The sequence below is a fragment of the Melitaea cinxia genome, chromosome Z (genome assembly GCF_905220565.1).
Source record: "Melitaea cinxia chromosome Z, ilMelCinx1.1, whole genome shotgun sequence".
NCBI lineage: Eukaryota > Metazoa > Arthropoda > Insecta > Lepidoptera > Nymphalidae > Melitaea > Melitaea cinxia.
Window position 1 is genome coordinate 4,214,883 of NC_059424.1, and position 14,657 is coordinate 4,229,539.

At 33.0% G+C, this 14,657-nt stretch overlaps 2 protein-coding genes across 2 annotated transcripts; both read left to right on the forward strand.

Annotated features, from left to right (window-relative positions):
* Positions 1–6,510: 6,510 nt before the first annotated feature.
* On the forward strand, positions 6,511–8,223 carry LOC123668505. Its single transcript, XM_045602240.1, has one exon. The coding sequence runs from the start codon at positions 6,511–6,513 to the stop codon at positions 8,221–8,223; it is 1,713 nt and encodes a 570-aa protein (XP_045458196.1).
* A 4,973-nt stretch (positions 8,224–13,196) lies between these two features.
* On the forward strand, positions 13,197–13,866 carry LOC123668506. The gene is made up of 2 exons (XM_045602241.1): positions 13,197–13,496; positions 13,540–13,866. Exons 1-2 carry the CDS (start codon positions 13,197–13,199, stop codon positions 13,864–13,866), a joined length of 627 nt encoding a protein of 208 aa, XP_045458197.1.
* The last annotated feature ends 791 nt before the right edge of the window (positions 13,867–14,657 follow it).

The window sequence follows — 14,657 nt, forward strand, 5'->3', positions numbered from 1 at the left end:
AAAAAGCGCGGGAAACCACAAAAGAGCAGCAGTGTTTTTTGCAATTTAAAATTTAAAACTATCTTTTATGGTTCATATAGGTGTAAAGTAGTGTAAATATCTGTTATTTTAGTTCTTTTTAGTTTATATTTCGTAATTAGTGTAAATATTTTTTCGTAGGGTAGGTTTTTAATTCATTTATTTTGTTTTCTCCATGGGAGACGAACCTTCCGATCCTGGGGGCACAGTCCCACAGGTATCGCATTATGTAACTATTGAGCATTGCGAATCATCTATGGATACGGATGTTAGTTCTGTAAATAATGCGACACTACCGAGAAAGCGTACAAATGCTCTAAGAATTTGTAAACACTGTAATAAAAAAAGAAAGCGTCATGGCAAGATAATTAAAGAGAGCGACTGTTCTTGTGTAAATGATGAAAATAATTGTGGTCTTTCCATACCTATCGCAATGACCACTAGTGGTCAAGGTGATATGTCTGATACTAAAGTCCCAACTCCTACAACTCGCCTTTACCAAGCCTCAGATATTGGACCATATGTTGTCCATATACAAAAACAACAATTGTCTCCAGATGAAAATTTCACACGCGCTGCCTCACCCTGTCTCTTTTGGTCGATTTGATAAAAATAAATCATTTAAAAATATTCTAAATGGAAGTTTGAAGAGAATTGGCAGAAATAGGCTCTCTCTTACATATACAAATTTTTCAGATGCTAATAACTTTACCAGCGTTACTAAGCTTTCGAGTAACAGATTCAAAGCTTTTATTCCATCATTTAATGTTTTTAGTGTTTTAAGAGCAAGGCGACTAAAAAAGAAAACATTTATTGACAATTAAGCCAGTTTTATTGATACGGAAATAGTTGTCCTGTCCTTCGTGTTTTAAATGTTGTCAATATGGACATGTCAAAGATATGTGTAGATCAACTCCTCGCTGCTTTAAATGTGGCAAGGACGATCATTTTGGAAGCAGCTGTACATCAGAAGATGAGGCATTTTGCTGTATTTGTCATTGCTCCCACTATACAACAAATAAAATATGTAAAGAATTTTTAAGGCAAAAAAATATCAAAGAACATATGTCTAAAAATAGTATTTCTTATGCAGAGGCATCCAAAATCTTCCCTACAATAACCAAATCATATTCTGATGTTGTAGCAACTTCTCCAAACACTCCTTCAACCTCTGTCATCAACAAAACTCATATAAATAATAATAAAGATTTTCAAAATGTTTCCTATAAGAAAACTGTATTTTTAAAACTTCGTCAACATTTAACATCAAACAAAGGATATGATGTCAAGGCTCATAATGCTATCATAAATGAATTTGATTTGCCTACCCCTAAAAATGGTTGTGCATTTAACAATGAAACAAATGATTCATCTAAACAATCTATTGTCGAACTTATAATTACATTATTAAATATTTTAAATCAAAATCAACCGTCCAACGTAGCCCAACCAATAATGGAAATTATAAATAATTATATTAGTCATAATGGACAGTTACGCCAAGGCAATTCAGTGGAATTGTCGTAGTATAAATAGTAAGAAAAGTGATCTTATCCATATTATTAATAAGTATCATCCCACCATAGTATGTCTTCAAGAAACTTGGCTAAAACCTAAATCCATTTTTAAAATTCAAGGATATTCTTGTATTAGAGAAGATAGATCTGATGGCTATGGTGGTGTTGCAATATTAGTAAAACATCCCCTTTCTTTTTCTCTTGTAAATATTACTTCTCATGATAAAAATTTCTCAATCATTGCTATCATTGTAAATAACATTTGCTTTGTCTCTATATATATTCCTCATCCTTCTTCTCAAATTTTAAGAGAAGTTAAAAATATTTTAGTATCTCTTCCCAAACCTATACTTGTTTTAGGTGACTTTAATGCTCAACACCAGTCATGGGGTAGTTCAAATAATAATAACTATGGACATGAAGTGTTGGACATTGTAGATTCACTTAATCTTTGTATTTTAAATAATTGCACTCCTACACGAAGAACCAATATTAATGAAGGTAAAAGTGCTCCTGACCTTCCCATTTCTTCACCCAGTTTAGCCTCATCATTGATTTGGCAAACCTTAAACTCCACTTATGGTAGTGATCACTTCCCCATTTTAATAAATTTACCTTTTAAAAATTTCAATAAAACTAAAACTTCTTTCCGAATTAAATATCAGTTGGCTAGCGCAGACTGAAGATCGGAATCTGGAAAAATTCTACCACAATGGAAAGGGTAGAAGATAGTTCCTATATTAAAGCCCAATAAACCTGCTGATAATCCTTCATCATAAAGACCAATAGCACTTTTGTGCACTAGAGTGGTTTATAGAAAGTAATAAATTGTTATCAGAAAATTAATTTGGTCTTCGTAGAGGCAGAAGCACCATAGGACAGTCTGCCGATATTCACTACAGATATTCGTCTGGCTTTTTCTAATAATAATTCTGTCTTTCCCTCCCAATTCTAAAACATAAACTCAATCAATTAAAAGTTCCATCTCTGTTAATAAATTTTATCTTGAATATTTTATTAGAGGGTTCAATTACCCTGCGAGATTCTAATGAACCTTCTAGAATAGTTTGGAAAGGTATCCCACAGGGATCAGTCCTAAAACCGATTTTATATAATATTTATACATTATGATTTAGAGTATTCATTCGACAACGATGTAAAGGTGTTACAGTATGCAGATGATTTGTTATAAATAAGTCCATATATAATAAAAATATAAATAAGTCCATAGATAATGCTAAATTTGCTTTGGATTCTTTCCTTCGTCAAATAAAGAATTGGCTTTTCCAAAATTATTTGGAACTTACACCATCAAAAAGCACAATAGTATTATTTTCTAGGTGCCGATTACCTCCTCCCGTCCTAAATACAATAATATTATAATTCCAGTGAAAAATAATGTTAAATTTTTAGGTGTTTATCTCGATGCAAGACTCACTGGAGTTCCCCATATGAAATATGTGGTGGCTAAGTGCGAGCGGTTGTTAAATATTATAAGATGTCTTTCGGGAGTGTGGTGGGGAGCGCATCCTTTGTCTTTAAAATTAATATATAATGCTATCATTAGAAGTGTACTCCATTATGGTACATTTCTTCTTGAACCCGGTAGTTCTTTTGGTTTTTCCAAAATAATTAGCATACAAGCTAAAGTTCTTCGAATTATTACTGGGGCTATGAAGACTACACCTATAATGCCCTGCAAGTTGAATGTTGTGAACCACCCTTACAGTTACGCAGACAATATCTAGCAGACAAATTCTTCTTCCGCTTTGTACAAAACTCTAATCATCCACTTTTTAATAAACTCAAATTATTGTCAGAAATAGTTAACACCTCCGCTTATTGGAGACATAAGTCCTTACCCTGTTTAATAATTAGTTTTCGAAAATTTATGTCCATTCAATCACCTGTTTATCGTTGTCCTTAACTTCCTTTGTTCTCCTGTAGTTTTGAAAGTTTGACTATCTCACCTAATATTTGTTTGAACTTGGGCATCAACAGAAATATCGTTAGTGCTAATTATGAATTTAATTCTGTGATAGACGATAATTTCCACGATTGGCATCACATTTACACTGATGCTTCGAAACATACTTCTCATGTTGGAATTGGTGTTTATCACAAACAATTTAATATAGTCCAAAAAATTAAGTTTCATCTCGAATGTTTTGGTATCCTCAAAGTATAAGAATACATTTTGTTAATGAAATCAGAAAAAAAACCCTTATGTTATCTGATTCCAAAAGCGCTTTAATGGCGATTCAAAGATATCCATTTCAATCTAAACCCATGTATCCCGTAATATTTAATATTAGAACTGCTTTACATAATTGTGTTTTAAGAGCATATGTCGTGATGTTTGCCTGGATTCCAGGACACGTGGGTATTGTTGGTGTTGGTAATGTTCTATCTGATCGTCTAGCTAATGAGGCTGTGGTGTGCGGTGAAATTCATCTTTACATTAATTACTGCCATGATTTGACTATGCTGCCTAGGCTCTATCTCAAGGAAACTTGGGATGAAGCTTGGGAAACTAGCGGGAGGATCAAGGGGAAATTTTTTAAGTCTTTACAACCTAATATTCCTAGTAAGCCATGGTTTTATCTCTGAGGTTTGGTAAACAAGTTACTTCATCAATTATTCATGTATATACACCTGTACATTTGGCTAGGTTTAATATAATTGATTCAGCATTCTGTGCTTGTGGGGATGTGGGTGATCTTAATCATATTTTCTTTACCTGCCCTTTGAATGACGTTTTTGCCTTATATAATCATCTGGTCTCCATCCGTGTACCATTTCCTACTTCTGTCAAATCTCTTCTTTCATGTTCCAGTCCTGATATATATATATATATATATATATATATATATATATATATATATATATATATATAGAGAGAGAGAGAGAGAGACTATGTTATCTTTTTTTGTCATTATATGACTATGAAAAAGTATTATGTATTATTAGGGATGGTGGCATTAACATAGTTAAGTGTTAAAAATATCAATAAGATGGCACTACAGACTTCAGTAGTACAGTTTCAAATCTATTGTAGTTCTGTTTCCGTAATTTAATCGCTGAATACCCCTAGAGTGGAGAGAATAATGGAGAGAGAGAAATATGGAGCAGACCGACTGGGGTAGTACCTAAACCTTACAGAACATCACAGCAAAATAATACTGTTTTCAAGCAGTATTGTGTTCCTGTTGGTGAGTAAGGTGACCAGAGCTCCTGGGGGGATTAGGGATTGGGTTGGCAACGCGCTTGCGGAGCTTCTGGTGTTGCAGGCGTCTATAAGCTGCGGTAATCGCTTACCATCAGGTGAGCCGTACGCTTGTTTGCCGACCTAGTGACATAAAAAAAGAGTGTCCTTTACAAGTACCAGTCACAATAAATTACCGCTGAAGTCATGCTATTGTCTGAATATAGTCAGCTTAAAAATATTGAGAGTTTATCACACTAAATTTATATTGTTCTTGTGAGGAGGGGTTAAAATAACAAGAATTTATCAATGCAGTCATTAACAAATGTAAAAAGATTGCAAAACATTTTTATCATTAGAATGTTGCGAAAGATGAACTTACTAAGCTACAAGAAAAACTTAATCAACCAAAGCTCAAAATTAACCAAGAGTGCATTTAAAAAAACAAATTTTCGTTGTGCATCTACAAATAACAAACTTTCACAATTAACGTCATTAGAATGGACAACTTTAGAACAATTAGTTACATTGCTTAAACCTTCGATGAAATGACAAAAGTATTAAATTCAGCCAATGTTTTTACCTTGGAAAAGCTGCTTGATGAGTTTGATGGATGTAATGAATGCATTTACAATTTTGGTTTTAAAATATGAAATGAATAACAGATTTTCTCATTTAGAAAATGACCGCTTATTTTCTATAGAAACTTATTTATCTAAGGTATAAAATGAAATTTGTTAAAAATTCAAAAATTTAAAGATCAGATTGTAAAAATATTTTAGGTTTTATGTGGAGTTGTAGCCAGAGAATATTTGTTAACTCTTCCCACAAGTGTGCCCAGTGAAAGTTTTTAGTGGAGCTGGACTTCATTATACACTTCACTTTAACAGGCTACATGGAGAAAGAGCATCAAAAAATTATTATTATTAACATGCCATTATTTAAATTTTATTACCAAAGTACTTAACTAATATACATTTATATTAAATATAAATAATAATAAAGATATATATAATTTTGGATTTGAAGTTAACTTTTGTTAAAAATAGAAATAATAATTGTTTACTTTTTAACTCTTAAACTTAAACTCAGAACTTATTTTTATCATAGCTTATTTTTTATTTGATATAATTTATAAATAAATAAATTAGTTTACCCGAGTAAAGTTAGTTATCTGAGTAAGTTTTTCAGGTTTTAGGCAATGTTGTCCATAGAAAGAAATCTCGTAGTATTTTAGTTTAGTTAATTCAGATATTTTTAATTATTTGTTCTATATTTATATGTATAAGAAATAAATAAAATTCGCTACTATGTGGATAATTATATTAAAATTAATTTCAGATGGCGACTTCGAAATTAATACAAAATATTAAAGAAAGCGAGTTAACCAGTTATTGTAAATACAAATTGTATGACGATAAAGCAAACTTCACAAAACAACTAATAGAAAAGAAAGATAATTACATAGGCTTGGTCTTACTTGGAAGAAAACGAGAAGGTTCATACGGAGCTCATTTGGCTTACAAAAAGGCCATATCATGTAAACCAAAGGAGCCGCTAGCTTGGCTATATCTTGCAACCTACTACCAAAATTATTACCATTCTGTCGAAAGAGTTTTAAAAACGTACAAAATAATTTTGAAATTGGATTTAAATAACAGAACAGCTTTGCATGTTTTAGGTAAAGTTGCAATAATAGGATTTTACTTTAACAATGTAAAATCCATACAAATTCTTCTAGATTATCTCGTTAAAGAACCCTCAGATAAAATGTATGTCGTTGGTAAACTACAATTATTTAATGTTTTAAAAGAAAATATACTTGGTAACATTGACGATTCTTTAATAGCAAATTATCTTGAGCAAGAAAAAGTTGAAGGGCCATTGTACGATTCGTTTTGTATAGCACTAGCATATATGACATTACGGAAATATTCTGATTTAAATAAAGCATTAGAAGAAATAACACAGTGGCCTTTCTGTTCACCAAATGATGTATTTCGAAATTGGCTCTGCAAATATTTATGCGAATACTTTATTATATGTTATACATTTGAATTTGATATGCTGGAATATAAGAAAGTTCTTACACAGGGTATTGAAAACTTAAAGTATCCCAATCTTTTAAATAATATTATTTTGCATGAGCATGGAAATCGTGTTGATGAATATAATGATTATGAAAGTCTGCTAAATCGTAACGACATTGAAGGAATTGAAGCAGTTATTGTAGTTTCATGTTTTTATGTCGATAGAAAGTGGATATATATTGAAAATTTAACAAAAAACTTCCTATTGACAACCAAAGATGAATATCTCACAAATAAACTACGAACATTCTTATTTTTGTCATATGCAGAACAGAAGAAATGGAAACTAGCAATCAAAGTTAGTACTGAAATACCTTTACAGTCTTTAGATCCCTATTATAAATCTGTACTGGCTAAGTGCTATATAGAAAAAAGAAAAAATGCCGACCATGTCATGCAATATCTAGTTGGGTCAAAGTACTATCAACAACTTCAAGCTTTGATTCTAATAAAACGAGATAGGTATGAAGAACTTATCAAATTGCTTGATAAAGATACTGAGGACCCCATAGAGTGCTTATACATTGCAATAGCATATAGGGAAATGTTTAAATGGGATTTGAGTCGTACATACTTTATCAAAGCCATTGTGCTTGATAGTAGTTGTGCTGATACTTTCTACCATTTTGCTCTTTATTATGAAGACTGTCTTTTCTATCATCACAAATTTGCCAAACATTGCCTTGAGAGAGCCTATGCTTTAAATACTGCTGACATGCAGGTCATACATGCTTTATATACCTTTTATATTAAATACAATTATCGTAAAAAAATAATGGACCTGTTAATAGGTGCCTCTCAGTATCTAGTACGTGAGCCATGGATATACTATTCTATTGGACTTCAATTACACTTGCATCATCAGAGTGAGCGTTCCATTGAATATTTACTAAAGGCACTGAAGTATGGTTATAAACGTCGGCATGTTCTTAAAGCTTTAGCTGAAGCTTACTACAATATAAGGGATTTCGAAAAAGCTCTTAAATATTATATTGAATTGATTGATTTGGATCCTAAATATGAATTTAGTTATCTAACTTATATTGGTTTAATCCGTGCTGAATTGAAACAGTTCGAGGAGGCAATTATAACATTTGAGAAAGTTTTGGAAATTAGCCCCGACTATTTTAACGCAATAATCGGATTAGCAAAAACTTGGTTGAAATTGGCACGAATTCAAGCAAACAGTAAACTTTACCATATGGCTAGGTATTCAGCAGAAAAGTCAATTCACTATTCGTCTACAGCCATAAGTAATGGAAATTCTTACTTAGAACCTTTTGAAGAGATACTAAATGAGGCCCTTATATTTGTTGCAGAATTAGTAGATAAATACTATTTTGTTCATTATCACACTTATGTGGGTCCTGGTCATTGGGTATTTTATATGTAAAGAGCTGTTTATATATACTAATCCATTATAGTTCTTATAGAGAATAAAGAATTACCACCTCATTTCGAAATTCAGATTGCTCGTAAAATTCGAAATATTTGAAGAAGAAGCACTATTAGATCTTACAGATACTCCTGTCCAGCGGATTTGGGTTGGGATATGCAGCACTATAAAGCACCTTCAGCGATGATGGAAAATGGTCATGGTTTCGCTTATAAATGCTGCAACAGATCAGTTACTTACTTATTTTAATTATTATTCAACTTGTAAGATATGTCACACGGCATAATATGTTGAATGGAATGTTATATTTTTTTAGATTTATTATGAAAAGTAACTCAAGTTGTGCTACTACCATAATTTCAGGATGTGGATATATAAAAAAATTGAATCTGGTTGCTACGAAAAAAACTAACTTAATTTCATCGACAACGTAAGTAGACGAAAAAAATTAACAAACGGACTAGTCTTCACTACGATTTTCGAGGGTTCCGCTCGTTTCCGTCATCACCAGGGCTATTCTGTAAATAATAATTTCGATATCGAGCTTCACCTGAGTGACAGCGCTCACTTCGAAAGCGAACCCACTTCACCTTGGTTTGGAATTCTGCAAACATTCCGTACTCACCAAGCGATGTGAAGTGAGTGTCGAATCGAAGAGCGGCAATTTAGAGCTGTGTTTATTTTATCGATATTCTTTTCTTATGACTTTGTTTTAGAATATGTGCATGAAGTCAAGTGTCGAATCATGTCTTGAATTGTGATGTGTGAAGCGGTAAATCCCCTTACAGAATACCGAATTCATACTATTAAATGTCAACGTTCTCGCGCAGGGTTCGACTCGTCGCCGCACTCACAAGTGTGGCGCTACGGGACTGTCGAGTTTTAATGAATACGAATTTGATATCTCACCGCGGATTCCGCTGTCGAGACACGAAAATGTTCTTACAGAATAGCACTACAGATCCTGGTTTCCTTATCATAGTACCACCCTTGGGATATCTACTTTCCAACGAAAAAAGAATTATCAACATCGGTTCATAAAAGACGAAGTTAATTAAAACATTAATTAAAAGGAATGACATAAATATTTACTGTATAAAGTAATGTTATGTAATTAACCTGTTTGTAAACCTAAGTACAAAACATTTTAAATTACATGTTATTTATTTATATTTCTGCTGGGCTAAAGTTAAAGTATTCTATTAAAAATGCACGCTGATATAAAACAAATATTTTATGCATTTTGTACAAATGGCGTGGGCAACTAAGAGCCAGTAGATGTTTTTAATATAATAAAAAAATATATATATTTAAGATATATGTAAAGATACATTATTCCACTTAAAAATATTGTGTCATAAGATGTGTCAGCAGATCTTTTGCGACAACTGTTCACTGGTTCTTGAATGTCATTTCAAGCCACTCTTAGAGCCTAGGGATTGCTCTAGATTTTGAATATAAATGTTGTAGTAGATCATTTACGTTGTTTTGCAAAATATGCGATTCTCAGACCTACTCGATATGCACACAAAATTTCATAAAAATCGGTCCAGCCGTTTCGGAGGAGTGTTGTAGTTAACATTCTTACACGAGTTTTTATATAATATCGGTGTTTAAAGTTAACAGTCGCGGTAATGCTGTAGAATAAAGTTTCATAGTAACTGAAAGTTTAAAAACTTATTACAAAAATGTTTAAATATAGTTGTTATTCTTACTATTTATTGTATGACTCGATGTTATAAGTGTCACTATTACAAGTGTTATTCTACAAATATTTGTCGTCCCTTAATTTTTATTGAGGTACATTTTCGTATGTACTTTTTCTTTTTTACATTTTCAGTTTATAAATGTATTAGAAAAAAATGTAATTGTTAAGAAATAATAAGTGTATTTTAAAATAAATTTATTATATGTGTAATAACTTTTGTTTTTCTTTTACCCATCCTGTTATTTATTAATTCTGAAATACACACACATTTTTTTTCTTATTCTTTATTGACGATGCAATTTGATATTGACTCGCATATGCTTTCGTTTTAACTTTTGAAGTAATATTTTCCAACATTTATTATTTTCGAGAATTTGTCATCCATTGACCATTCCTTAACTTAACTTATAATATAACAGTTTAACTTAATAAAAAAACAGCTTTGCGGGTCATAGATACCTATTTTTTTTTTTAAGTTATACTTCTTTTGGCGCGTTAGTGAAAAATTAAAAGGGTAAATTTTTACGATGTGCGCGCACACCGTCACGAAAACATCGACACCCTGAAGTTAGTCAACTGTCAACGAAGAAGAACATAGCAACGTAAAGTTAGCTGCCGCCTGCCAAATATAAAGTAGGTATAGCTTCTTACGTGCGTACTTAGTACAAACACTTTTTCGTATGAATTTATAATAATTATTATTTTTAAAGTTGGGATTTATATATGAATAAGCGGGAAATGGAAAAATAAAAAATGTCAATATTTTTAATATTTAGTATTTTATTAATAAATTATTAAATATTTATAATAATAGTGAATTAAAAATCAAGCATATAAAGGGAAGAAAATACAAAAAAATGTCTAGTACTTATTAAATATAGTTAATAATTAAAAAACTATAATATACTAGCCGACCCGTGCCCACTTCGTTGGGTGTTAATTATTATTATATTAACCAAATAACATACTTTAAAGAACAAATTTTATAATACTTAAATAAATAATATGTTGCTCCCGTGTATTTATTATTTTAAATTACAGAACCAAATAACATACTTTAAAGAACAAATTTTATAGCACTTAAATAAATAATATGTTACTCCAACGCCATCTATCAAAAATCGAGAAAACGTCGTCAATAAACTAAAATAAGACTAAATTAATAACGTCGAAAGACTAATAAATTGTTTTCTAATAGCGACAGATGGCGCTAGGTTATTTACCATTTTGATATTATATTTTAATCTTTTTCTTATTTACTGAATTTTTTGTTCAATTACAATAAAATATAGCCCATGTCACTCCTAAATAGTGTAGCTTTCTGTTAGTGAAAGAATTTTCATGATCGGATCAGTATTTGCGAAGATTACCCCCTACATACAAACAAAGTTATAAACTTTACCTCTTTATAATATTAGTATAGATGTTTCCTTACCGCTGCTATTGGTCACAACTCATACGGACCTACAATGATCCCCTACTTAAGCTTTACTTAAAAATCATAGATAAACTCGCACGCAATCACATAACACATGTGTACATACACACACACACACACACACACACTTTTTTTTAAATGCTGCGATCTCACCTGATGGTAAGTGAAGATGCAGCCTAAGGTGGTGCGCGCTTGCCTAGAAGATGCCTATTCACTCTTGATTTAAAGATACCCAAGTTACCTAAGTTAGTTCAATTCCAAATTTTTGCGGTGCTTTTTAGGAACGAGGAAGCAAAGCGCTTAGTGCGAGATCGTGGGATCTCAACCACGTAACGGTGTAGATCCATGCGCTGCCTTGCGGTTCGGTGGTAGATATTGACTACCTTGGTATATCATCGCAAACGTACACATTCTGTGACTCACATGGGTGTAAGCGTTGGCTAGACCACTGTCTTGTAACTCGTTCGGCGGCAAGAACAGTTGTAAATATTAAGGTTATGCTTGATACATTTTGGTCGGATCATTTTCCTTTGAAATTGGAGTGTGATGTCAATGTTATTAGATTGAAAACCTGTGCGATTAAGCTTGAATGTAATGGTATTAGATGGGGGGAAAGAAATACCGAGGACATTGCTCGTTACTCACAATTGTGTAATAATAAGTTAAAAAATGTAGAGTTTCCTGAACAATTTGAACGCTGTGCGGACAAATTCTGTAATAACTTACAACATAAAAGTTTGTTGAACAAATTATATAAAAATATTGTTTGTATGTTAGGTGATGCTGCGTGTAATAGTAGAACGTTAAGGGGTATTATAGGAAATTATAAGGGTATAAAAGGGTGGAACAAGCATGTAGAAGAATTTCATGCACAAGCCAGGGTTAAGTTTCAAATATGGATGTCGTATGGGCACCCACTAGTGGCCGTATATTTGAAGAAATGAGATTAAGTCGTAAAATATTTAATTCAAAATTAAAATGGTGCATTAAAAACTAAGACAAAATAGAAATGGACATATTAGCTTCCTTGTATACAAAAAAGAAATTTTCATCATTTTGGAAAGGCACTGGGAAACTAAATAGTAGTCCAAGCCTTCCAGTTAGCTTGGAGGGTAGGAGTGACTACGCTGAGGTAGCGAATATGTTCAAAGAATATTTTAAAGTGATTTCACCTCTTGAATCTCAACCGAGGGTGAACGATGCTGAATTTTGTCAATCAGAATCCCCCATTAGGTTCACTTGTAAAGAAATAAAATATGCAATTAAAAATATGAAGAGAGGTAAATCTTCAGGACACGATGGACTCAGCATCGAGCACCTTCAAAATGCTGGTATACATCTGCCAGGAGTGTTGACAATGTTCTTCAATCTCTGTATAGGACACTCTTACCTACCACAGGAGATGTTGGACACAATAGTTGTACCTATTATAAAAAACAGGACGGGGGACATAGCGGACAAGGGTAATTATCGGCCTATTTCACTGGCAACTATGATAGCCAAAGTATTTGACAGCGTGCTTGACTCTCGTCTCGGTGGATACACACAGTTACATGATTCACAAATATCCAGTGGGAGAAGCTTCGGGGGAGGAGCATTCCTGCGTCACTAATATCTATATTGTCCATCTGGTATGACAAACAGAGAAATTTTGTAAAATGGTCAAGTGCATTGTCTGAACCATACAAACTTGAGTGTGGGGTAAGGCAAGGTGGTCTCACTTCCCCGAGGCTTTTCAATGAAAAACTTGTTGGACTCAGCAACACACATGTCGGATGCCATATAGATGGTGTATGTGTAAATAACTTAAATTACGCAGATGACATGGTGCTGCTGAGTCCCTCAATATGCGGAATTAGAAAGTTACTTGCAATCTGTGAAGGATATGCTGAGCAACATGGCCTAAAATATAATCCTAAGAAAAGTGAGTTGTTAGTCTTTACAGGGAAAAATAAAAGTCCAACATGTGTCCCTCCTGTTCAACTTAGTGGTACACTTTTACAGAGAGTAACTGAATTTAAATATCTGGGACACATTGTTACTGAAAATTTAAAAGACGACAAAGATATGGAAAGAGAACGTAGGGCGTTGGCTGTAAGGGCGGGCCAATATGCTGACTCGAAGGTTTGCTGGTTGTTCTGTACCTATTAAAATTACACTATTTAAGGCTTACTGCCAAACATTCTACACCAGCAGCCTTTGGGCTAGCTGTACCCGAAGAGCGGCACACGCCCTGCTAGTACAATACAATAATGCCTTCAGGGCGCTGTTGAGGCTACCATATTACTGTAGTGCGTCAGGCATGTTTGCAGATGCTCACACTGACGATTATTTCGCGATAATGCGTAAGAAAGTGGCGTCAATAATACGAAGGGTGAGGGTAAGCACCAACAGCATCCTGAAGTTATTTGCAGAAAGACTAGATGGGCCGACCATGGGGAGGTTTATCAAGTTACATGTACAAAATGTGACTGGATCAATCTCCCTGTGGTAATTATTTAGTTATATTTATTCAATTTTATTTTTTTTGTTTGTATTTTGTTTTACTAACATAATTCTTAAGTAATTATTATTGTACTAACCAACTATGAGCCTATGTTTTTTTTTTTTTTTTTGATATCGCAGGGTAACCCATTTACGGGTGATATCCAGGATGCCCGGGTAGGCATTCCTAGACCGTATGTCGGCTTAGCACTTGGGGGTGCACTACCGACCAAAACCCCTGCGGGAGCCTTCAGCCGCTTTAATTGGAGGGTCCCGGATCTGCAGGCAACAGGATCCCTCCAGACTAACTATGAGCCTATGTAGCTTGACAATAAAAGCTTTTTATTATTTTATTTTTTAATAAAAATACTAGTCTTTGTTTTAACCATTTTTGGTTTTTGTTTTTTTAAATTTAAATCGAATGTAATTTGTTTGAAAAAAATAAGCAAATTAACAGTATAGCCTTGGCAAAATCTGGGATTATAGAAATATGGTCTTTGACAACAGAACCTTGATAATGAAGCGAACAAAAATTCATGACATGATCGTACTAATCTGTCACCATTGAAATTGGGCTTAGTTTACTGACCGGTCAGTGACCTGTATATAAAACAGTGGTTCAACCTAACAACTTAAATTAATTAATAATTATGGTCAAAGTTCGGCCACTGGGTGATCACTAGTGAAATTATAATATCGGAATATTCGATATTAAGCCATTATTAAGCCCATGGACGTATTAAATTAAACCAGAACAACAGAAAAAAGTTATGACAAATACAGGCAATACAGGTGTGTTGA

Bases quoted from the DNA above. Each gene is read 5' to 3' on its own strand.
- LOC123668506 (XM_045602241.1), top strand. From the start codon at position 13,197: ATGGTGCTGCTGAGTCCCTCAATATGCGGAATTAGAAAGTTACTTGCA. The intron at 13,497-13,539 runs GTTTGCTGGTTG...ACACTATTTAAG, and splicing joins GCCAATATGCTGACTCGAAG to GCTTACTGCCAAACATTCTA.
- LOC123668505 (XM_045602240.1), top strand. From the start codon at position 6,511: ATGTATGTCGTTGGTAAACTACAATTATTTAATGTTTTAAAAGAAAAT.